At 45.5% G+C, this 23773-nt stretch overlaps 1 protein-coding gene across 1 annotated transcript in view; it reads left to right on the forward strand.

Moving 5' to 3' along the window:
- Positions 1–20553, forward strand: part of LOC311102783 (pecanex-like protein 1) — a 141721-nt gene extending 121168 nt beyond the window's left edge. Inside the window, 5 exon segments of the mRNA XM_084144196.1 lie at positions 5275–5549; positions 12837–12991; positions 16663–17264; positions 17896–18036; positions 18405–20553. Coding sequence (XP_084000322.1) covers positions 5275–5549; positions 12837–12991; positions 16663–17264; positions 17896–18036; positions 18405–18545 — 1314 coding nt within the window. The 3' untranslated portion in view covers positions 18546–20553.
- The last annotated feature ends 3220 nt before the right edge of the window (positions 20554–23773 follow it).

Raw genomic sequence — 23773 nt, forward strand, 5'->3', positions numbered from 1 at the left:
GGGTTAACTGTTTTAACTCTGGGTTCCATCCTACAGGTTAATAAGGAGTGTGTGGGTGGGTTAGGGTTAACTGTTTTATCTCTGGGTTCCATCCTACAGGTTAATAAGGAGTGTGTGGGTGGGTTAGGGTTAACTGTTTTAACTCTGGGTTCCATCCTACAGGTTAATAAGGAGTGTGTGGGTGGGTTAGGGTTAACTGTTTTAACTCTGGGTTCCATCCTACAGGTTAATAAGGAGTGTGTGGGTGGGTTAGGGTTAACTGTTTTAACTCTGGGTTCCATCCTACAGGTTAATAAGGAGTGTGTGGGTGGGTTAGGGTTAACTGTTTTATCTCTGGGTTCCATCCTACAGGTTAATAAGGAGTGTGTGGGTGGGTTAGGGTTAACTGTTTTATCTCTGGGTTCCATCCTACAGGTGAATAAGGAGTGTGTGGGTGGGTTAGGGTTAACTGTTTTATCTCTGGGTTCCATCCTACAGGTTAATAAGGAGTCTGTGGGTGGGTTAGGGTTAACTGTTTTAACTCTGGGTTCCATCCTACAGGTTAATAAGGAGTGTGTGGGTGGGTTAGGGTTAACTGTTTTAACTCTGGGTTCCATCCTACAGGTTAATAAGGAGTGTGTGGGTGGGTTAGGGTTAACTGTTTTATCTCTGGGTTCCATCCTACAGGTTAATAAGGAGTGTGTGGGTGGGTTAGGGTTAACTGTTTTAACTCTGGGTTCCATCCTACAGGTTAATAAGGAGTGTGTGGGTGGGTTAGGGTTAACTGTTTTAACTCTGGGTTCCATCCTACAGGTTAATAAGGAGTGTGTGGGTGGGTTAGGGTTAACTGTTTTATCTCTGGGTTCCATCCTACAGGTTAATAAGGAGTCTGTGGGTGGGTTAGGGTTAACTGTTTTATCTCTGGGTTCCATCCTACAGGTTAATAAGGAGTGTGTGGGTGGGTTAGGGTTAACTGTTTTATCTCTGGGTTCCATCCTACAGGTTAATAAGGAGTGTGTGGGTGGGTTAGGGTTAACTGTTTTAACTCTGGGTTCCATCCTACAGGTGAATAAGGAGTGTGTGGGTGGGTTAGGGTTAACTGTTTTAACTCTGGGTTCCATCCTACAGGTTAATAAGGAGTGTGTGGGTGGGTTAGGGTTAACTGTTTTATCTCTGGGTTCCATCCTACAGGTTAATAAGGAGTCTGTGGGTGGGTTAGGGTTAACTGTTTTAACTCTGGGTTCCATCCTACAGGTTAATAAGGAGTGTGTGGGTGGGTTAGGGTTAACTGTTTTAACTCTGGGTTCCATCCTACAGGTTAATAAGGAGTGTGTGGGTGGGTTAGGGTTAACTGTTTTATCTCTGGGTTCCATCCTACAGGTGAATAAGGAGTGTGTGGGTGGGTTAGGGTTAACTGTTTTAACTCTGGGTTCCATCCTACAGGTTAATAAGGAGTGTGTGGGTGGGTTAGGGTTAACTGTTTTAACTCTGGGTTCCATCCTACAGGTTAATAAGGAGTGTGTGGGTGGGTTAGGGTTAACTGTTTTAACTCTGGGTTCCATCCTACAGGTTAATAAGGAGTGTGTGGGTGGGTTAGGGTTAACTGTTTTATCTCTGGGTTCCATCCTACAGGTTAATAAGGAGTGTGTGGGTGGGTTAGGGTTAACTGTTTTAACTCTGGGTTCCATCCTACAGGTTAATAAGGAGTGTGTGGGTGGGTTAGGGTTAACTGTTTTAACTCTGGGTTCCATCCTACAGGTTAATAAGGAGTGTGTGGGTGGGTTAGGGTTAACTGTTTTAACTCTGGGTTCCATCCTACAGGTTAATAAGGAGTGTGTGGGTGGGTTAGGGTTAACTGTTTTATCTCTGGGTTCCATCCTACAGGTTAATAAGGAGTGTGTGGGTGGGTTAGGGTTAACTGTTTTAACTCTGGGTTCCATCCTACAGGTTAATAAGGAGTCTGTGGGTGGGTTAGGGTTAACTGTTTTAACTCTGGGTTCCATCCTACAGGTTAATAAGGAGTGTGTGGGTGGGTTAGGGTTAACTGTTTTAACTCTGGGTTCCATCCTACAGGTTAATAAGGAGTGTGTGGGTGGGTTAGGGTTAACTGTTTTATCTCTGGGTTCCATCCTACAGGTTAATAAGGAGTGTGTGGGTGGGTTAGGGTTAACTGTTTTATCTCTGGGTTCCATCCTACAGGTTAATAAGGAGTCTGTGGGTGGGTTAGGGTTAACTGTTTTAACTCTGGGTTCCATCCTACAGGTGAATAAGGAGTCTGTGGGTGGGTTAGGGTTAACTGTTTTATCTCTGGGTTCCATCCTACAGGTTAATAAGGAGTGTGTGGGTGGGTTAGGGTTAACTGTTTTAACTCTGGGTTCCATCCTACAGGTGAATAAGGAGTGTGTGGGTGGGTTAGGGTTAACTGTTTTATCTCTGGGTTCCATCCTACAGGTTAATAAGTAGTCTGTGGGTGGGTTAGGGTTAACTGTTTTATCTCTGGGTTCCATCCTACAGGTTAATAAGGAGTGTGTGGGTGGGTTAGGGTTAACTGTTTTAACTCTGGGTTCCATCCTACAGGTGAATAAGGAGTCTGTGGGTGGGTTAGGGTTAACTGTTTTATCTCTGGGTTCCATCCTACAGGTTAATAAGGAGTGTGTGGGTGGGTTAGGGTTAACTGTTTTAACTCTGGGTTCCATCCTACAGGTGAATAAGGAGTGTGTGGGTGGGTTAGGGTTAACTGTTTTATCTCTGGGTTCCATCCTACAGGTTAATAAGGAGTCTGTGGGTGGGTTAGGGTTAACTGTTTTAACTCTGGGTTCCATCCTACAGGTTAATAAGGAGTGTGTGGGTGGGTTAGGGTTAACTGTTTTATCTCTGGGTTCCATCCTACAGGTTAATAAGGAGTGTGTGGGTGGGTTAGGGTTAACTGTTTTATCTCTGGGTTCCATCCTACAGGTTAATAAGGAGTCTGTGGGTGGGTTAGGGTTAACTGTTTTATCTCTGGGTTCCATCCTACAGGTTAATAAGGAGTGTGTGGGTGGGTTAGGGTTAACTGTTTTATCTCTGGGTTCCATCCTACAGGTTAATAAGGAGTGTGTGGGTGGGTTAGGGTTAACTGTTTTAACTCTGGGTTCCATCCTACAGGTTAATAAGGAGTGTGTGGGTGGGTTAGGGTTAACTGTTTTATCTCTGGGTTCCATCCTACAGGTTAATAAGGAGTGTGTGGGTGGGTTAGGGTTAACTGTTTTATCTCTGGGTTCCATCCTACAGGTTAATAAGGAGTGTGTGGGTGGGTTAGGGTTAACTGTTTTAACTCTGGGTTCCATCCTACAGGTTAATAAGGAGTCTGTGGGTGGGTTAGGGTTAACTGTTTTAACTCTGGGTTCCATCCTACAGGTTAATAAGGAGTGTGTGGGTGGGTTAGGGTTAACTGTTTTATCTCTGGGTTCCATCCTACAGGTTAATAAGGAGTGTGTGGGTGGGTTAGGGTTAACTGTTTTAACTCTGGGTTCCATCCTACAGGTTAATAAGGAGTGTGTGGGTGGGTTAGGGTTAACTGTTTTAACTCTGGGTTCCATCCTACAGGTTAATAAGGAGTGTGTGGGTGGGTTAGGGTTAACTGTTTTATCTCTGGGTTCCATCCTACAGGTTAATAAGGAGTGTGTGGGTGGGTTAGGGTTAACTGTTTTAACTCTGGGTTCCATCCTACAGGTTAATAAGGAGTGTGTGGGTGGGTTAGGGTTAACTGTTTTAACTCTGGGTTCCATCCTACAGGTTAATAAGGAGTGTGTGGGTGGGTTAGGGTTAACTGTTTTAACTCTGGGTTCCATCCTACAGGTTAATAAGGAGTGTGTGGGTGGGTTAGGGTTAACTGTTTTATCTCTGGGTTCCATCCTACAGGTTAATAAGGAGTCTGTGGGTGGGTTAGGGTTAACTGTTTTATCTCTGGGTTCCATCCTACAGGTTAATAAGGAGTGTGTGGGTGGGTTAGGGTTAACTGTTTTATCTCTGGGTTCCATCCTACAGGTTAATAAGGAGGTCTGTGGGTGGGTTAGGGTTAACTGTTTTATCTCTGGGTTCCATCCTACAGGTTAATAAGGAGGTCTGTGGGTGGGTTAGGGTTAACTGTTTTAACTCTGGGTTCCATCCTACAGGTGAATAAGGAGTGTGTGGGTGGGTTAGGGTTAACTGTTTTATCTCTGGGTTCCATCCTACAGGTTAATAAGGAGGTCTGTGGGTGGGTTAGGGTTAACTGTTTTATCTCTGGGTTCCATCCTACAGGTTAATAAGGAGGTCTGTGGGTGGGTTAGGGTTAACTGTTTTATCTCTGGGTTCCATCCTACAGGTTAATAAGGAGTCTGTGGGTGGGTTAGGGTTAACTGTTTTAACTCTGGGTTCCATCCTACAGGTTAATAAGGAGTGTGTGGGTGGGTTAGGGTTAACTGTTTTATCTCTGGGTTCCATCCTACAGGTTAATAAGGAGTGTGTGGGTGGGTTAGGGTTAACTGTTTTATCTCTGGGTTCCATCCTACAGGTTAATAAGGAGTGTGTGGGTGGGTTAGGGTTAACTGTTTTATCTCTGGGTTCCATCCTACAGGTTAATAAGGAGTGTGTGGGTGGGTTAGGGTTAACTGTTTTATCTCTGGGTTCCATCCTACAGGTTAATAAGGAGGTCTGTGGGTGGGTTAGGGTTAACTGTTTTAACTCTGGGTTCCATCCTACAGGTTAATAAGGAGTGTGTGGGTGGGTTAGGGTTAACTGTTTTATCTCTGGGTTCCATCCTACAGGTTAATAAGGAGGTCTGTGGGTGGGTTAGGGTTAACTGTTTTATCTCTGGGTTCCATCCTACAGGTTAATAAGGAGTGTGTGGGTGGGTTAGGGTTAACTGTTTTATCTCTGGGTTCCATCCTACAGGTTAATAAGGAGGTCTGTGGGTGGGTTAGGGTTAACTGTTTTAACTCTGGGTTCCATCCTACAGGTTAATAAGGAGGTCTGTGGGTGGGTTAGGGTTAACTGTTTTATCTCTGGGTTCCATCCTACAGGTTAATAAGGAGGTCTGTGGGTGGGTTAGGGTTAACTGTTTTATCTCTGGGTTCCATCCTACAGGTTAATAAGGAGTGTGTGGGTGGGTTAGGGTTAACTGTTTTATCTCTGGGTTCCATCCTACAGGTTAATAAGGAGTGTGTGGGTGGGTTAGGGTTAACTGTTTTATCTCTGGGTTCCATCCTACAGGTTAATAAGGAGTGTGTGGGTGGGTTAGGGTTAACTGTTTTATCTCTGGGTTCCATCCTACAGGTTAATAAGGAGTGTGTGAGAGGCCTGTGGGCGGGACAGCAGCAGGAACTGGTGTTCTTACGGAACAGGAACCCGGAACGCGGGAGCATCCAGAACGCCAAACAGGCGCTACGCAACATGATCAACTCTTCATGTGACCAGCCCATTGGATATCCCATCTACGTGTCGTCCCTGATGACATCCTATTGCAACTCCCACGCACAGCTAGGTCACATCCTGGGAGGACCAATCAGCATCGGGAATATAAGGAACTTCATCGTTAGTACCTGGCACAGGTAGGTCACATCCTGGGGAGGACCAATCAGCATCGGGAATATAAGGAACTTCATCGTTAGTACCTGGCACAGGTAGGTCACATCCTGAGGAGGACCAATCAGCATCGGGAATATAAGGAACTTCATCGTTAGTACCTGGCACAGGTAGGTCACATCCTGAGGAGGACCAATCAGCATCGGGAATATAAGGAACTTCATCGTTAGTACCTGGCACAGGTAGGTCACATCCTGGGGAGGACCAATCAGCATTGGGAATATAAGGAACTTCATCGTTAGTACCTGGCGCATGTAGGATTCTTGGTGTTTCCCAATCATATCTCCTTCCTCCTCCAGTCGTTCACTACTTCCAACAGAACTAAAAGCTTTAGATTGGTGGAGGCATGGGTTAGTGGGAGTTTCCAACATACACCAGAAGTATGTGGACACCTGCTCGTCAAACGTCTCATTCCAAAATCATGGGCATTAATATGGAGTTGGTCCCCCCCTTTGCAGCTACAACAGCCTCCACTCTTCTGGGAAGGCTTTCCACTAGATGTTGGAACATTGCTGCGGGGGACTTGCTTCCATTCAGCCACAAGAGCATTAGTGAGGTCGGGCACTGATGTTGGGCGATTAGGCCTGGCTTGCGGTCAACGTTCCAATTCATCCAAATGGTGTTCGATGGGGCTCTGTGCTGGCCAGTCAAGTTCTTCCACACCGATCTCGACAAATCATTTCTGTATGGACCTCGCTTTGTGCACGGGGCGTTGTCATGCTGAAACAGGAAAGGGCCTTCCTCAAACTGTTGCCACAAAGTTGGAAGCACAGAATCATCTAGAATGTCATTGGCAGCGTTAAGATTTCCCTTCACTGGAACTAAGGGGCCTAGCCCAAACCATGAAAAATAGCCCCAGACCATTATTCCTCCTCCACCAAACTTTACAGTTGGCACTATGTATTGGGGCAGGTAGCGTTCTCCTGGCATCCGCCAAACCCAGATTCGTCCGTCAGACTGCCAGATGGTGAAGCTTGATTCATCACTCCAGAGAACGCGTTTCCACTGCTCCAGAGTCCAATGGCGGTGAGCTTCACACCACTCTAGCCGATGCTTGGCATTGTGCGAATAGTGATCTTAGGCTTGTGTGCGGCTGCTCGGCCAAATCCATTTTATGAAGCTCCCGACGAACAGTTATTGTGCTGACGTTGCTTCCAGAGGCAGTTTGGAACTCAGCGATCTTTTTACGCTCTACGCGCTTCAACACTCGGCGGTCCCGATCTGTGAGCTTGTGTGTCCTACCACTTTGCGGCTGAGCCGTTGTTGCTCCTAGACGTTTCCACTTCACAATAACAGCACTTACAGTTGGGCAGAAATCTGTCGAACTGACTTGTTGGAAAGGTGGCATCCTATGACGGTGCCACGTTGAAAGTCACTGAGCTCTTCAGTAAGGCCATTCTACTGCCAATGTTTGTCTATGGAGATTGCATAGCTGTGTGCTCAATTTTATACACCTGTCAGCGACTGGTGTGGCTGAACTTGCCAAATCCACTAATTTGAAGGGATGTCCACATACAGTTGAAGGCAGAAGTTTACATACAGTGGGGGAAAAAAGTATTTAGTCAGCCACCAATTGTGCAAGTTCTCCCACTTAAAAAGATGAGAGAGGCCTGTAATTTTCATCATAGGTACACGTCAACTATGACAGACAAAATGAGAAAAAATGTTCCAGAAAATCACATTGTAGGATTTTTTATGAATTTATTTGCAAATTATGGTGGAAAATAAGTATTTGGTCAATAACAAAAGTTTCTCAATACTTTGTTATATACCCTTTGTTGGCAATGACACAGGTCAAACGTTTTCTGTAAGTCTTCACAAGGTTTTCACACACTGTTGCTGGTATTTTGGCCCATTCCTCCATGCAGATCTCTTCTAGAGCAGTGATGTTTTGGGGCTGTCGCTGGGCAACATGGACTTTCAACTCCTTCCAAAGATTTTCTATGGGGTTGAGATCTGGAGACTGGCTAGGCCACTCCAGGACCTTGAAATGCTTCTTACGAAGCCACTCCTTCGTTGCCCAGGCGGTGTGTTTGGGATCATTGTCATGCTGAAAGACCCAGCCACGTTTAATCTTCACTCAAAATCTCACGATACATGGCCCCATTCATTCTTTCCTTTACACGGATCAGTTGTCCTGGTCCCTTTGCAGAAAAACAGCCCCAAAGCATGATGTTTCCACCCCCATGCTTCACAGTAGGTATGGTGTTCTTTGGATGCAACTCAGCATTCTTTGTCCTCCAAACACGACGAGTTGAGTATTTACCAAAAAGTTATATTTTGGTTTCATCTGACCATATGACATTCTCCCAATCCTCTTCTGGATCATCCAAATGCACTCTAGCAAACTTCAGACGGGCCTGGACATGTACTGGCTTAAGCAGGGGGACACGTCTTGCACTGCAGGATTTGAGTCCCTGGCGGCGTAGTGTGTTACTGATGGTAGGCTTTGTTACTTTGGTCCCAGCTCTCTGCAGGTAATTCACTAGGTCCCCCCGTGTGGTTCTGGGATTTTTGCTCACCGTTCTTGTGATCATTTTGACCCCACGGGGTGAGATCTTGCGTGGAGCCCCAGATCGAGGGAGATTATCAGTGGTCTTGTATGTCTTCCATTTCCTAATAATTGCTCCCACAGTTGATTTCTTCAAACCAAGCTGCTTACCTATTGCAGATTCAGTCTTCCCAGCCTGGTGCAGGTCTACAATTTTGTTTCTGGTGTCCTTTGACAGCTCTTTGGTCTTGGCCATAGTGGAGTTTGGAGTGTGACTGTTTGAGGTTGTGGACAGGTGTCTTTTATACTGATAACAAGTTCAAACAGGTGCCATTAATACAGGTAACGAGTGGAGGACAGAGGAGCCTCTTAAAGAAGAAGTTACAGGTCTGTGAGAGCCAGAAATCTTGCTTGTTTGTAGGTGACCAAATACTTATTTTCCACCATAATTTGCAAATAAATTCATAAAAAATCCTACAATGTGATTTTCTGGAAAAAAAATTCTCAATTTGTCTGTCATAGTTGACATGTACCTATGATGAAAATTACAGGCCTCTCTCATCTTTTTAAGTGGGAGAACTTGCACAATTGGTGGCTGACTAAATACTTTTTTTCCCCACTGTACACTTAGGTTGGAGTCATTAAAACTCGTTTTTCAACCACTCCACAAATTTCTTAACAAACTATAGTTTTGGCAAGTCAGTTAGGACATCTACTTTGTGCATGACACAAGTAATTTTTCCAACAATTGTTTACAGACAGATTATTTCACTTATAATTCACTGTATCACAATTCCAGTGGGTCAGAAGTTTACATACACTAAGTTCACTGTGCCTTTAAACAGCTTGGAAAATTCCAGAAAATGATGTCATGGCTTTAGAAGCTTCTGATAGGCTAATTGACAACATTTGAGTCAATTGGAGGTGTACCTGTGGATGTATTTCAAGGCCTACCTTCAAACTCAGTGCCTCTTTGCTTGACATCATGGGAAAATCGAAATAAATCAGCCAAGACTTCAGAAAATGTTTTGTAGACCTCCACAAGTCTGGTTCATCCTTGGGAGCAATTTCCAAACGCCTGAAGGTACCATGTTCATCTGTACAAACAATAGTACGCTAGTATAAACACCATGGGACCACGCAGCCGACATACTGCTCAGGAAGGAGACGCGTTCTGTCTCCTAGAGATGAACGTACTTTGGTGTGAAAAGTGCAAATCAATCCCAGAACAACAGCAAAGGACCTTGTGAAGATGCTGGAGGAAACAGGTACAAAAGTATCTATATCCGCAGTAAAACGAGTCCTATATCGACATAACCTGAAAGGCCGCTCAGCAAGGAAGAAGCCACTGCTCCAAAACCGCCATAAAAAAGCCAGACTACGGTTTGCAACTGCACATGGGGACAAAGATCGTACTTTTTGGAAAAATGTCCTCTGGTCTGATGAAACAAAAATAGAACTGTTTCGCCATAATGACCATCATTATGTTTGGAGGAAAAAGGGGGTCGCTTGCAAGCCGAAGAACCCCATCCCAACCGTGAAGCACGGGGGTGGCAACATCATGCTGTGGGGGTGCTTTGCTGCAGGAGGGACTGGTGCACTTCAGAAAAATAGAGGAAGGAAAATTATGTGGATATATTGAAGCAACATCTCAAGACATCAGTCAGGAAGTTAAAGCTTGGTCGCAAATGGGTCTTCCAAATGGACAATGACCCCAAGCATACTTCCAAAGTTGTGGCAAAATGGCTTAAGAACAACAAAGTCAAGGTATTGGAGTGGCCATCACAAAGCCCTGACCTCAATCCTATAGAAAAGTTGTGGGCAGAACTGAAAAGGAGTGTGCGAGCAAGGAGGCCTACAAACCTGACTCAGTTACACCAGCTCTGTCAGGAGGAATGGGCCAAAATTCACCCAACGTATTGTGGGAAGCTTGTGGAAGGCTACCCAAAACGTTTGACCGAAGTTAAACAATTTAAAAGGCAATGCTACCAAATACTATGCTGCTCAAAAAAATAAAGGGAACACTAAAATAACACATCCTAAATCTGAATGAATGAAATAATCTTATTAAATACTTTTTTCTTTACATAGTTGAATGTGCTGACAACAAAATCACACAAAAATTATCAATGGAAATCAAATGTATCAACCCATGGAGGTCTGGATTTGGAGTCACCCTCAAAATTAAAGTGGAAAACCACACTACAGGCTGATCCAACTTTGATGTAATGTCCTTAAAACAAGTCAAAATGAGGCTCAGTAGTGTGTGTGGCCTCCACGTGCCTGTATGACCTCCATACAACGCCTGGGCATGCTCCTGATGAGGTGGCGGATGGTCTCCTGAGGGATCTCCTCCCAGACCTGGACTAAAGCATCCGCCAACTCCTGGACAGTCTGTGGTGCAACGTGGCGTTGGTGAATGGAGCGAGACATGATGTCCCAGATGTGCTCAATTGGATTCAGGTCTGGGGAACGGGCGGGCCAGTCCATAGCATCAATGCCTTCCTCTTGCAGGAACTGCTGACACACTCCAGCCACATGAGGTCTAGCATTGTCTTGCATTAGGAGGAACCCAGGGCCAACCGCACCAGCATATGGTCTCACAAGGGGTCTAAGGATCTCATCTCGGTACCTAATGGCAGTCAGGCTACCTCTGGCGAGCACATGGAGGGCTGTGCGGCCCCCCAAAGAAATGCCACCCCACACCATGACTGACCCACGCCAAACCGGTCATGCTGGAGGATGTTGCAGGCAGCAGAACGTTCTCCACGGCGTCTCCAGACTCTGTCACGTCTGTCACATGTGCTCAGTGTGAACCTGCTTTCATCTGTGAAGAGCACAGGGCGCCAGTGGCGAATTTGCCAATCTTGGTGTTCTCTGGCAAATGCCAAACGTCCTGCACGGTGTTGGGCTGTAAGCACAACCCCCACCTGTGGACGTCGGGCCCTCATACCACCCTCATGGAGTCTGTTTCTGACCGTTTGAGCAGACACATGCACAATTGTGGCCTGCTGGAGGTCATTTTGCAGGGCTCTGGCAGTGCTCCTCCTGCTCCTCCTTGCACAAAGGCGGAGGTAGCGGTCCTGCTGCTGGGTTGTTGCCCTCCTACGGCCTCCTCCACGTCTCCTGATGTACTGGCCTGTCTCCTGGTAGCGCCTCCATGCGCTGGACACTACGCTGACAGACACAGCAAACCTTCTTGCCACAGCACGCATTGATGTGCCATCCTGGATGAGCTGCACTACCTGAGCCACTTGTGTGGGTTGTAGACTCCGTCTCATGCTACCACTAGAGTGAAAGCACCACCAGCATTCAAAAGTGACCAAAACATCAGCCAGGAAGCATAGGAACTGAGAAGTGGTCTGTGGTCACCACCTGCAGAACCACTCCTTTATTGGGGGTGTCTTGCTAATTGCCTATAATTTCCACCTGTTGTCTATTCCATTTGCACAACAGCATGTGAAATGTATTGTCAATCAGTGTTGCTTCCTAAGTGGACAGTTTGATTTCACAGAAGTGTGATTGACTTGGAGTTACGTTGTGTTGTTTAAGTGTTCCCTTTATTTTTTTGAGCAGTGTAATTGAGTGTATATAAACTTCTGACCCACTGGGATGTGATGAAAGAAATATAAGCTGAAATAAATCATTCTCTCTACTATTATTCTGACATTTCACATTCTTAAAATAAAGTGGTGATCCTAACTGATCTAAGACAGGGAATTTTTACTAAATGTCAGGAATTGTGAAAAACTGAGTTTAAATGTATTTGGCTAAGGTGTATGTAAACTTCCGACTTCAACTGTACTTTTGTATATATAGTGTATTTCTTATACCAGTCATTTCGTTTTGAAATCCGTGAAGGGAAGTGAACAAGTGCACCTTTGATTGGTCCTCAGTAGCTCAATTGGTAGAGCATGGCGTTTGTAACGCCAGGGTAGTGGGTTCGATTCCCCGGGACCACCCATACGTAAAAATGTATGCACACATGACTGTAAGTCGCTTTGGTTAAAAGCGTCTGCTAAATGGCTTATTATTATTATTATTATTATTATTATTATTATTATTATAGGAAGGAGAGATAATTGGGACGTTGCCACTCTCTCTCTCTCTCTGAGGTTTATTCTAGGGAGTTTCCACTGTGCTTCTATTTGCTCCGTGGGGTCTTGGCCAAAGCACTGTGTGACAACTGTTGCTGTATTGTAGATGTAAGTGCTAATTATTTGTACTCATTAGTGCCGGTGGGGTTTCCTGTTTTGTGTTCTCTCTAAATGTTCTCTTCTTAATCTGTCCCCAGTTAAAGGAATTTACTTAAAGTAACAGGTTTACTGCACATTAGTCAACATTTCTGTAAATGTGCCAGATTTAGCCAGCCGGATGATTTTCATCTGTAGTACCTGATGATGTAACTTCTCTCCCCCCTCCTCTCTCTCTCTCTCTCTCTCTCTCTCTCTCTCTCTCTCTCTCTCTCTCTCTCTCTCTCTCTCTCTCTCTCTCTCTCTCTCTCTTTCTCTCTGTCTCTCTCTCTCTCTCTCTCTTTCTCTCTCTCTCTCTCTCTCTCTCTCTCTCTCTCTGTCTTTTTCTTTCTCTTTCTCTCTCTCGCGCTCTCTCTCTCTCTCTCTCTCTCTCTCTCTCTCTCTCTCTCTCTCCTCTCTCTCTCTCTCTGTCTCTCTCTCTCTCTCTCTCTCTCCTCTCTCTCTCTCTGTCTCTCTCTCTCCTCTCTCTCTCTCTCTGTCTCTCTCTCTCTCTCTCTCTCTCTCTCTAGGTTGCGTAAGGGCTGTGGTTCTGGCTGTAACAGTGGTGGGAACATTGAGGACTCTAATGCAGGGGGCTTGTCCTGTACCAGCGGTAACGGGATGGGGATGAGCGATGACTCCCAGCAGAGCTCTGCTCCCCTGGCCTACCAGCCACACTCTATGGGTGAGGACCACCACCACAGACATCACCACCAGTCCTTTTCAATTCGGTCAATTCAGGAAGTAAACTGAATTTCCTGAATTGACTGAAAATAAAATGTAATTGACCCCAACCCCTGGTCACCAGATACAAATTCCTAAATATTTTCAGATATCACCAAAATTATACATTAGCATAACGTTTCTTCGCTGTGTGACCAGGATGTTATAAGAATAATAACGTCACCTGACCATGGCCTGGTTTCCCAAAATCATCCGAAGGCTACCTTCATCGTTAGAACCTTCATAGGAGCAAAACCATCGTTACTAAAGCAGCACTTGAAAACGCTCGTTATCTATTAACCGACTGCCTCAGACAACTGGTGAATTAGCTAGGTATGTCTTTAGATGCTTTTTTTTGCCCTTCCGTGTCACTTTACAGAAGATATCTGCTGCTAAACATAGAATCAATATGTTTGTCCGTCTCTGTGACCTCCGATAACGTCAGAAAGAAGTTGACTACAAATACAAAGTTGCCAATGTCTTTGCAATTGTTACAAACAAGCGAATGATTAAAAAGGTTATTGGAATACCAACCGAGGTGACTGCGTTTAAAAGATAAATACTACAGTGTAGGTCAGGATATAGGCTACGTCATATTGAAATCAATTTCGTGTTCAATCAATTGATTTGTAGTTTGCTAATTGAAGGCTACAGTCTGTGATTTTTGCCTCCAGTATATTTCATGATGTGCCACGACTAGGGCTGTCAAAGTTCGCGTTAATAACGCGTTCCATTTTTAATGCCGTAAGAAATTTGTCGTTAATTGCATTTCCATTTCTTCAAATCAAATCAAGCTTTATTTCCGACAGCACATTTCAGACATGGAATGCAACACAATGTGCTTCACAGGAAAAACTATGAAAATAAAAAGTGAAATATTTACTACACAATAAACATAAGAGGATTAAAAAAAACTAAAGAATAAGATCTCTTTTAAAAATGGACCTATTGGGTACTTAACTTAAGCATGTCTTTGAGATTTTTTTTTAAAGGAAAACTTACAGAAAGTTCAACTATAAACACATTCTCAGGCGTTTCTTTAGATAACAGCAAAAAACATCATTTGTACAGAAGTAGCTAGCTAGTTATGCTAATGTTAACTAGCTAGCTAACCAAAATAATCTTTACAATGCCATGGCTCAACGCCTCTTGATAAAACTAACTTCCCACAATGATTTTAATCAGAACAGGACATCCATTCCATTTAGCTACCGTTTTTGTTGTAGTTCTGTAGATCAAAAGATTTTTAAGCAAATGATCCCAATTCTAGTAGCAGCAGCTTGTGTCTTGTTCATGTTGAAGTCGCCTAGGCTGATCTAATAGCTGTATTAACCTACATGAACTCCGACCTGGCGGACCTGTTGTCGTCGTCTTCTGTGGAATTCAGAACGTTGTCTTTGAATCGAAAGAGCCAGGTCCAATCAGAAATTGGGGGAACACTCATTTAGAATGCCATTGGCTGAAGCTTTAACGGTACTTGTATGTGAGTACCAGGAAGTCCTCACCAGAATAGTAAACCAACTCAAATTCAAAGAAGTGAGGACATTTTGCCGGTCCTCACTTGTATAAAAAAAAAAAAAAAAAAAAAAGGGCTTAGAATTAGGGTTAAAGGTTAGAGGAAATAGGATTTTGAAATGTGAATCAATTGTTGGTCCCCAAAAAGTCCTCACAAGTATAGTAAGACACAGGTGTGTGTGTGTGTGTGTGTAACTTCAACAACATTGATAAGAGGGAGTAGGCCTATTTCAATTTTGGAAGCGTTTAGTTTCTGAGACAGATTATTATGTGTTTCCAATCCCTTTACAATCAAAGCATAGTATGCCTGGAACACAATGAATGCACTGCTTTTTAAATGGAAAAGTATTTCTTTAGGGCCAAATTTGAGCAAATTCAAAAATTGTGATTTTAATCCCCATTTAACTACAGAAAAGCATGCGATTTTAATCGTGATTAATTATTTTAATCGTTTGACAGCCCTAGTAACAACAGGTGCGCATTTTTATAGGGTCATTATAAGGTAGGCAATTAGAAAAGCGGCCTCAATATTTCCAGCCATAGGTGATATCTCTCTAGAAGCTGATCCGTCTTCAGTGTTGTAGAATAAGGTAAGATTATAATGGGAGAAAGCTGATCCGAGATCAGCGCTGCTTTTCTTTTCGATCCTATCAGATACCTTTAGCTCAGCTGGTAGAGCACGGCGCTTGTAACGCCAGGGTAGTAGTGGGTTCGATCCCCGGGACCAATGCACGCATGACTGTAAGTCGCTTTGGATAAAAGCGTCTGCTAAATGGCATATTATTATAATTATTATATTATTATTATTATTATAAGATATCATCTTCCCGGGAGATTTTTGTTACGAGCCCCGACGCTCGGTCTGAACGTGAACACGCATCGCTTGCGGTATGTTTGTTTTGCTTGCGGCACAGCCTTTCATATCGGCGAGAAATTACTACACACCTTGTTAGGGTTAGTGTTAGTGTTCCCACTCTGCCATATCTCCATGTTACAGACCGAGGCTTCCACCTGTGCTAATTAGCTATCTAGCGTGCTCCGAACACCTGTGTGTAGGAACGGATGGCCGCCAGAAACGTGTTGTCACTGAAAAAATACTGTCGGCTGCAACTGTGATAGCAACTGTGATAAAGCCGGTTAAAACAGTACAGTAAGTGTTCATTTTGCATTTGTGAAATTATTTTATGTGATATGAAAGTAAAGGGATTTATGTTTCTAGAACCGTATCGCAATTGAGAATCGATTCATGTTTAGATCAAGTATTTGGCTGTTTTGGCTGCCAGAGCCAGTCTACATCTGAAAACAACATAAGGTCCTTGTACTATAAGGAGTAACGGCTTGCCTATACTCCTTCAGGGTAGTACATTCTTGGGCTATATCGATACATGCCTCAACGACTCACTTGTAACATCTTCGGCCGTTATAGGAACGATGCATTGTTAAAACACTCGTAAGCCTAAGTTCCAGCGCTATCGGGGAACTGGGCCCTGGTTACTTCTCTCCTGTCCTCTCTATACAGGCACCAACTAACCTGTATCTGTCCTCTCTATACAGGCACCAACTAACCTGTATCTGTCCTCTCCATACAGGCACCAACTAACCTGTATCTGTCCTCTCCATACAGGCACCAACTAACCTGTATCTGTCCTCTCTATACAGGCACCAACTAACCTGTATCTGTCCTCTCCATACAGGCACCAACTAACCTGTATCTGTCCTCTCCATACAGGCACCAACTAACCTGTATCTGTCCTCTCCATACAGGCACCAACTAACCTGTATCTGTCCTCTCCATACAGGCACCAACTAACCTGTATCTGTCCTCTCCATCCAGGCACCAACTAACCTGTCCATCCAGGCACCAACTAACCTGTATCTGTCCTCTCCATCCAGGCACCAACTAACCTGTCCATCCAGGCACCAACTAACCTGTATCTGTCCTCTCCATCCAGGCACCAACTAACCTGTCCATCCAGGCACCAACTAACCTGTCCATCCAGGCACCAACTAACCTGTCCATCCAGGCACCAACTAACCTGTCCATCCAGGCACCAACTAACCTGTATCTGTCCTCTCCATACAGGCACCAACTAACCTGTATCTGTCCTCTCCATCCAGGCACCAGTCAGAGCTCCCAGTCGGTCCAGTCTGGTCTGGTGCACCCCTCCCCAGCCCGAGCCTCCGTAACCAGCCATTCCTCTTCGTACCGCTACAGTAGCAGCCGCCATTCCTCCCTGCGTACCTCAGCCACGGGCCTGGAGCCCTGCCGCCACTCCTCCCTACGTACCTCAGCCACGGGCCTGGAGCCCTGCCGCCATTCCTCCCTACGTACCTCAGCCACGGGCCTGGAGCCCTGCCGCCACTCCTCCCTACGTACCTCAGCCACGGGCCTGGAGCCCTGCCGCCATTCCTCCCTACGTACCTCAGCCACGGGCCTGGAGCCCTGCCGCCGTTCCTCCACCAGCCAGCTCTCCCTCCGCACCCTCCCCACCTCCCTGCAGCTCCGCCTGGGCTCAGGGTTCTCCTCGGACCCAGCCGGCCCCTCCGCATCCCTGTCCTCCCACAGTATCCCCACCTGTAAGAGACATACCCTAGTGGGCCTGCTGGGGAACGACGGGCTGTGTAGCGCCATAGCTGACCCGCTCGGTCAACACCACCACCACCAACACAACCCGGCTCTATCCACTGTGAGAAGAGATGACATCTCCTACAGAGTGCAGGTCAGCGGACAGCAACACCTTGATGGAACCTCACTGTTTTAAACAGCACCTGTAACTGTTTTAAAAGGCACCTGTAACTGTTTTAAACAGCACCTGTAACTGTTTGTTTTAAACAGCACCTGTAACTGTTTTAAACAGCACCTGTAACTGATAGTTCACATAAATTACAAACTTACCTTTTTGTTTCCTTTTCCAAAAAAAAACATACAAGTCCTTTAGACATTTGGAGGATGGATTGTTTACTTTAGATCAGTGATTCTCAACTCCAGTCCTCAGTACCCCAACAGCCCAACTCCAGTACCCCAACAGCCCAACTCCAGTACCCCAACAGCCCAACTCCAGTCCTCAGTACCCCAACAGCCCAACTCCAGTCCTCAGTACCCCAACAGCCCAACTCCAGTCCTCAGTACCCCAACAGTGTTTCTCAACTCCAGTCCTCCAGTACCCCAACAGCCCAACTCCAGTCCTCCAGTACCCCAACAGCCCAACTCCAGTCCTCCAGTACCCCCAACAGTGTTTCTCAACTGGAGGACTGGAGTTGAGAATCACTGCAGTACATAACCAACAAACCAACAAAGGTAAAACTAAGTTATTGAATGGTGCTGATCTGACTATATCCCCTCTCCTGCAGATCGTGGATGTGAGCCAGGTGCTGGAGATCATTAACCTGTCGAAGCGGAAGGAGCTGCAGTGGCCTGACGAGACGGTGAGGCTGAGGGCAGGACGCAGCTGCTGGAGAGACTGGCGCCCCCTGGAGGGCATGGAGGGACATGTAAGTCCCTCTCAATTTACAATTTGAATATCAACATTTTTCTCATGTCATCTCAGTCAAGTTTACAATTGTTGTCACTTATATCACATTTTTTACTTCAAGATTTTTTTGGTGAACAACTTTTTATTTAGTTTGGTCTTTTTTTTTGGGGGGGGGGGGTACAAAAAAACTATTGAATAAATGCATACAAAGATAACCCCAACATATTCTCCCCCTCATTCCCCGTCCACCCGCCCCATCCTCCCATATATTGATATTGTATTCAGTTCTATACCGTATTGTATTCTGTTCTATCAGATCAATAACTTGCCTTCTGTTATCTCTCCTCTCTCTCTCCTCCCTCCATCACCAACCCTTCTTCTCTCCAGGTGATTCACCGGTGGGTGCCTTGTAGCCGTGACCTCACCAGCCGCTCCCATATAGACCAGACCATCCTGCTGGTTCAGGTGGATGAAAAACTGGTCCCCATCATAGAGACTGGGGTCATAGAGCTGGGGGCCGAGGTTTGACTGGGCCTGAGACAGGGTCCTGTTCATTAGGCACCAAACGGAAGAAATCAGAGTCGAATAGGGAGAGACTACTGTGGACTCGTCCATTTGCGAAACGCTCTTTTTTTGTTTTTGAAACATTTTCCGTTGCACAACGTTTTGAAACTAAGGTGTGTCCGAATGAATGCACCCCTCTCCTCTTGGGAGTTACCCAGCCAGAGGTCAGAGGTCAGGGTTCACCTCGCAGCAGGCCTCCCTGTTCTCTCTCTAGTGCAGAAGGATCAGTGTGTGGTCCGAGGTAGTGCACTAATAATAGTGAACAGGGTTCCATTTTGGATCTTTATAAGGGAGAAAGGAAGCCAGGGACATGTGCAAGTAAAGGCGAGTAAAGACTGGTACCCAGGCTAGAGTGCAGCAGACTGGTACCCAGGCTAGAGTGCAGCAGACTGGTACCCAGGCTAGAGTGCAGCAGACTGGTTCCCAGGCTAGAGTGCAGCAGACTGGTACCCAGGCTAGAGTGCAGCAGACTGGTACCCAGGCTAGAGTGCAGCAGACTGGTACCCAGGCTGGAGTGCAGCAGACTGGTACCCAGGCTAGAGTGCAGCAGACTGGTAACCCAGGCTAGAGTGCTGCAGACTGGTACCCAGGCTAGAGTGCAGCAGACTGGTGCCCAGGCTAGAGTGCAGCAGACTGGTTCCCAGGCTAGAGTGCAGCAGACTGGTTCCCAGGCTAGAGTGCAGCAGACTGGTACCCAGGCTAGAGTGCAGCAGACTGGTACCCAGGCTAGAGTGCAGCAGACTGGTACCCAGGCTAGAGTGCAGCAGACTGGTACCCAGGCTAGAGTGCAGCAGACTGGTACCCAGGCTAGAGTGCAGCAGACTGGTACCCAGGCTAGAGTGCAGCAGACTGGTACCCAGGCTAGAGTGCAGCAGACTGGTTCCCAGGCTAGAGTGCAGCTGACTGGTACCCAGGCTAGAGTGCAGCAGACTGGTACCCAGGCTAGAGTGCAGCAGACTGGTACCCAGGCTAGAGTGCAGCAGACTGGTACCCAGGCTAGAGTGCAGCAGACTGGTAACCCAGGCTAGAGTGCAGCAGACTGGTACCCAGGCTAGAGTGCAGCAGACTGGTAACCCAGGCTAGAGTGCAGCAGACTGGTACCCAGGCTAGAGTGCAGCAGACTGGTACCCAGGCTAGAGTGCAGCAGACTGGTACCCAGGGTAGAATAAAGCAGTACACACGTCTATCTGCCTTGCCCTGTGTGTCACAATATGCTACATGAAAGTAACCCTAAGAAGTTGAACATTGCTACCAACGGTAATTCTTTTCTATGCATTTATTTTTATTACTTTGACAGACAGTGTGCACCCACGTGACATACACACAAATATGTGCACAAGCTCATGACAGCGGTTCGATTTATGATTACGACAGAACTGAGTGTGAGGAAGTTGTGTAAAACTGCAATGTTTTATTTTTCTTGTTTGTCTCAAAATAATTTGCCAAAAAAAGCCTGGCCCTGAAAGTGGCCATGGTTTCACACACGTGACATGACACGTCTAAGCTTTATGTTGCTGCCAAGAAGACTACAGAGAAACCGATAGTAGCAGTAGTTAAGGGGGAAGACATGCAGGTGCTAGATAAACTATTTACGATGTCCTCATTGCCATTCCTATTGGTTTGTTTTGGAAGTTGCAAAAAAAGACATTGTGAGTAGAAATAAACGTACACTACAATTTTCTTTTTTAATTTACAGTGATGCACTACTATCTTTGAGGTCATATCACATTATTTTATTTATTAAGACTCTTAGTGGTCATGGTTACCGATGCCTTGGGAATTAAAATAAAATAATGCAATCATTGTTTATTCAGCTATTTTTGTTTTTGCTTTTTGATAAACTTGAAAAAAGTTTTTACAGTATATAATTTTATATATATGAATATATATATATATTATGTCAATGTACAACATATTTTTTTTGTTATAAATATTTATTACTGTGAACGTGGTATTTACAATTTGTTACATATTTTTTCATTTATGCGACAAAGGTTATATAAATGTATCGAGGACCATCGGTTGAAAAACAAGATGCTGAATTTTTGATGGGCTGTTTCCTTTAACTTAATTATTTTTCTATATGGAGAAATAAAAAGCGTTTGATTTACAGCTGGTTTATGTTTTATGATGAGTCTCAAAAGCCAGCGGGTCGTTGGTAACAACTGACGTGGGTTTCCAATTTCCATACTGAATGTGCGGTATGATCAGGGTTGGGGTCAATTTCATTTAAATTCCAGGCAATTCAGAAAGTAATCAAAATTCAAAAAATTTGTAATTGAAGAGAGTTAGAATTTCAGTGTTCTTCCTGAATAGACTGGAATTGAAATGGAATCGAGCACAACCATGATACTGAACCAGTACAGAGCCTTCAGAAAGTGTTCACACCTCTTTGACATTTTATCCCACATTTTGTGTCACTGGCCTATTACACAATACCCTGTAGCTCAATTGGTAGAGCATGGCGCTTGTAACGCCAGGGTAGTGGGTTCGATCCCCGGGACCACCCATACGTAAAAATGTATGCACACATGACTGTAAGTCGCTTTGGATAAAAGCGTCTGCTAAATGGCATATTATTATTATTATTATTATTATTATAATGTCAAAGTGTAATTGTTTTTAGAAATGTTTACAAATAAATTAAAAGCTGAAATAGCTTGAGTCAATAAGTATTCAACCCCTTTCTTCTGGTAAACCTAAATAAGTTCAGGAGTAAAACTGTGCTTAAGTCACAAGTTGCTTGTCACACCCTGATCTGTTTCACCTGTCTTGTGCTTGTCTCCACCCCCCACCAGGTGGCGCCCATTTCCCCCATTATCCCCTGTGTATTTATACCTGCTTTTTCTGTTTGTCTGTTGCCAGTCTTGTCAAGTCTTACCAGCGTGTTTTTCCTGTTTTCCAGCATCTCTAGTGTCTGTTTTCTAGTCCTCCCGGTTCTGACCATTCTGCCTGCCCTGACCCTGAGCCTGCCGGCCGTTCTGTCCCTGATTTGACGCTGCCTTGGATTACTGACCTCTGGCTGCCCTTGACCTGCTGTTTGCCTGCCCCCTGTTTTGTAATAAACATCTGAGATTCAAACTGCCTGACTCCTGTGTCTGCATCTGGGTCTTATCCTGAGTCGTGTTAATAATAGTGTTTAAAGTGATTTTTGAATGACTACTTCATCTCTGTACTCCACACATACAAGTATCTGTAAGGTCCCTCAGTCGAGCAGTACATTTCTAACACCGGTTCAACCTCAAAGACCAGGGAGGTTTTCCAATGCCTCACAAAGAAGGGCACCTATTTGTAGATCGGTAAAAACAAAAAAGCATACATTTGAATATCCCTTTGAGCATGGTGAAGTTATTTATTACACTTTGGATGGTGTATCAATACACCCAGTCACTACAAAGATACAGGCGTCCTTCCTAACTCAGTTGCTGGAGAGGAAGGAAACCACTCAGGGATTTCACTATGAGGCCAATGGTGACTTTAAAACAGTTACATAGTTTAATGGCTGTGATAGAAAACTGAAGATGGATCAACATTGTAGTTACTCCACAATACTAACCTAAATGACAGAGTGAAAAGAAAGCCTGTACAACGTAAAGATATTCCAAAACATGCATCCTGTTTGCAAAAAATGTGGCATAGAAATTAACTTTATTTCCTGAATGCAAAGTGTTTTTTTTTTTTTTACAACAACATTACAAAGATAATACAAATAGGGTGCTCTGGTCAGTGGGTGCGAAGCCCCTAGCCCAAAGGGATTTTCCAAGGGCGGAAAGGACCAAGCCCCGTCCGACGTCCGAGCTGGCATGGAAGTAAGTGCACCTATAACCACCAGGACCAGCACACACAGCCTGAAACCACCAGGACCATCACACACACCGCTCACAGCCTGAAACCACCAGGACCATCACACACACCGCTCACAGCCTGAAACCACCAGGACCATCACACACACCGCTCACAGCCTGAAACCACCAGGACCATCACACACCGCTCACAGCCTGAAACCACCAGCACACACACCGCTCACAGCCTGAAACCACCAGGACCATCACACACACCGCTCACAGCCTGAAACCACCAGGACCAACACTCTGCCTGAAACCACCAGGACCAGCACTCAGCCTGAAACCACCAGGACCAGCACTCAGCCTGAATCCACCAGGACCAACACTCACAGCCTGAATCCACCAGGACCGACACTCACAGCCTGAAACCACCAGGACCAACACTCACAGCCTGAAACCACCAGGACCAACACCCACAGCCTGAAACCACCAGGACCGACACTCACAGCCTGAATCCACCAGGACCAACACTTACAGCCTGAAACCACCAGGACCAACACCCACAGCCTGAAACCACCAGGACCAGCACCCACAGCCTGAAACCACCAGGACCAGCACCCACAGCCTGAAACCACCAGGACCATCACCCACAGCCTGAAACCACCAGGACCAACACCCACAGCCTGAAACCACCAGGACCAGCACCCACAGCCTGAAACCACCAGGACCAGCACCCACAGCCTGAAACCACCAGGACCATCACCCACAGCCTGAAACCACCAGGACCGACACCCACAGCCTGAAACCACCAGGACCGACACCCACAGCCTGAAACCACCAGGACCGACACCCACAGCCTGAAACCACCAGGACCAGCACCCACAGCCTGAAACCACCAGGACCAGCACCCACAGCCTGAAACCACCAGGACCGACACCCACAGCCTGAAACCACCAGGACCAGCACCCACAGCCTGAAACCACCAGGACCAGCACCCACAGCCTGAAACCACCAGGACCATCACCCACAGCCTGAAACCACCAGGACCATCACCCACAGCCTGAAACCAAAACACACATAACAAAACATACATCACATCCCCACCCTCCCCCTGATTGGAGGACCTCAAACCTTTATACTGTGAATGTGTGTATATTTATTCCAACCTTCAAATTGTATTTGTCACATACACGTGTTTAGCAGATGTTATTGCGGGGTTAGCGAAATGCTTGTGCTTCTAGCTCCGACAGTGCAGTAATATCTAACAATTCCACAACATATACCCAATACACACAAATCTAGTAAGGAATGGAATTTAAGAATATATACATATATGGACAAGCAATGACAGAGCGGCATGGACTAAGATACAGTAGAATATTATAGAATAGAAGTATATACAGTGTA

The sequence above is a fragment of the Coregonus lavaretus genome, assembly GCF_964263955.1.
Source record: "Coregonus lavaretus genome assembly, chromosome: 27".
NCBI classification, from domain to species: domain Eukaryota; kingdom Metazoa; phylum Chordata; class Actinopteri; order Salmoniformes; family Salmonidae; genus Coregonus; species Coregonus lavaretus.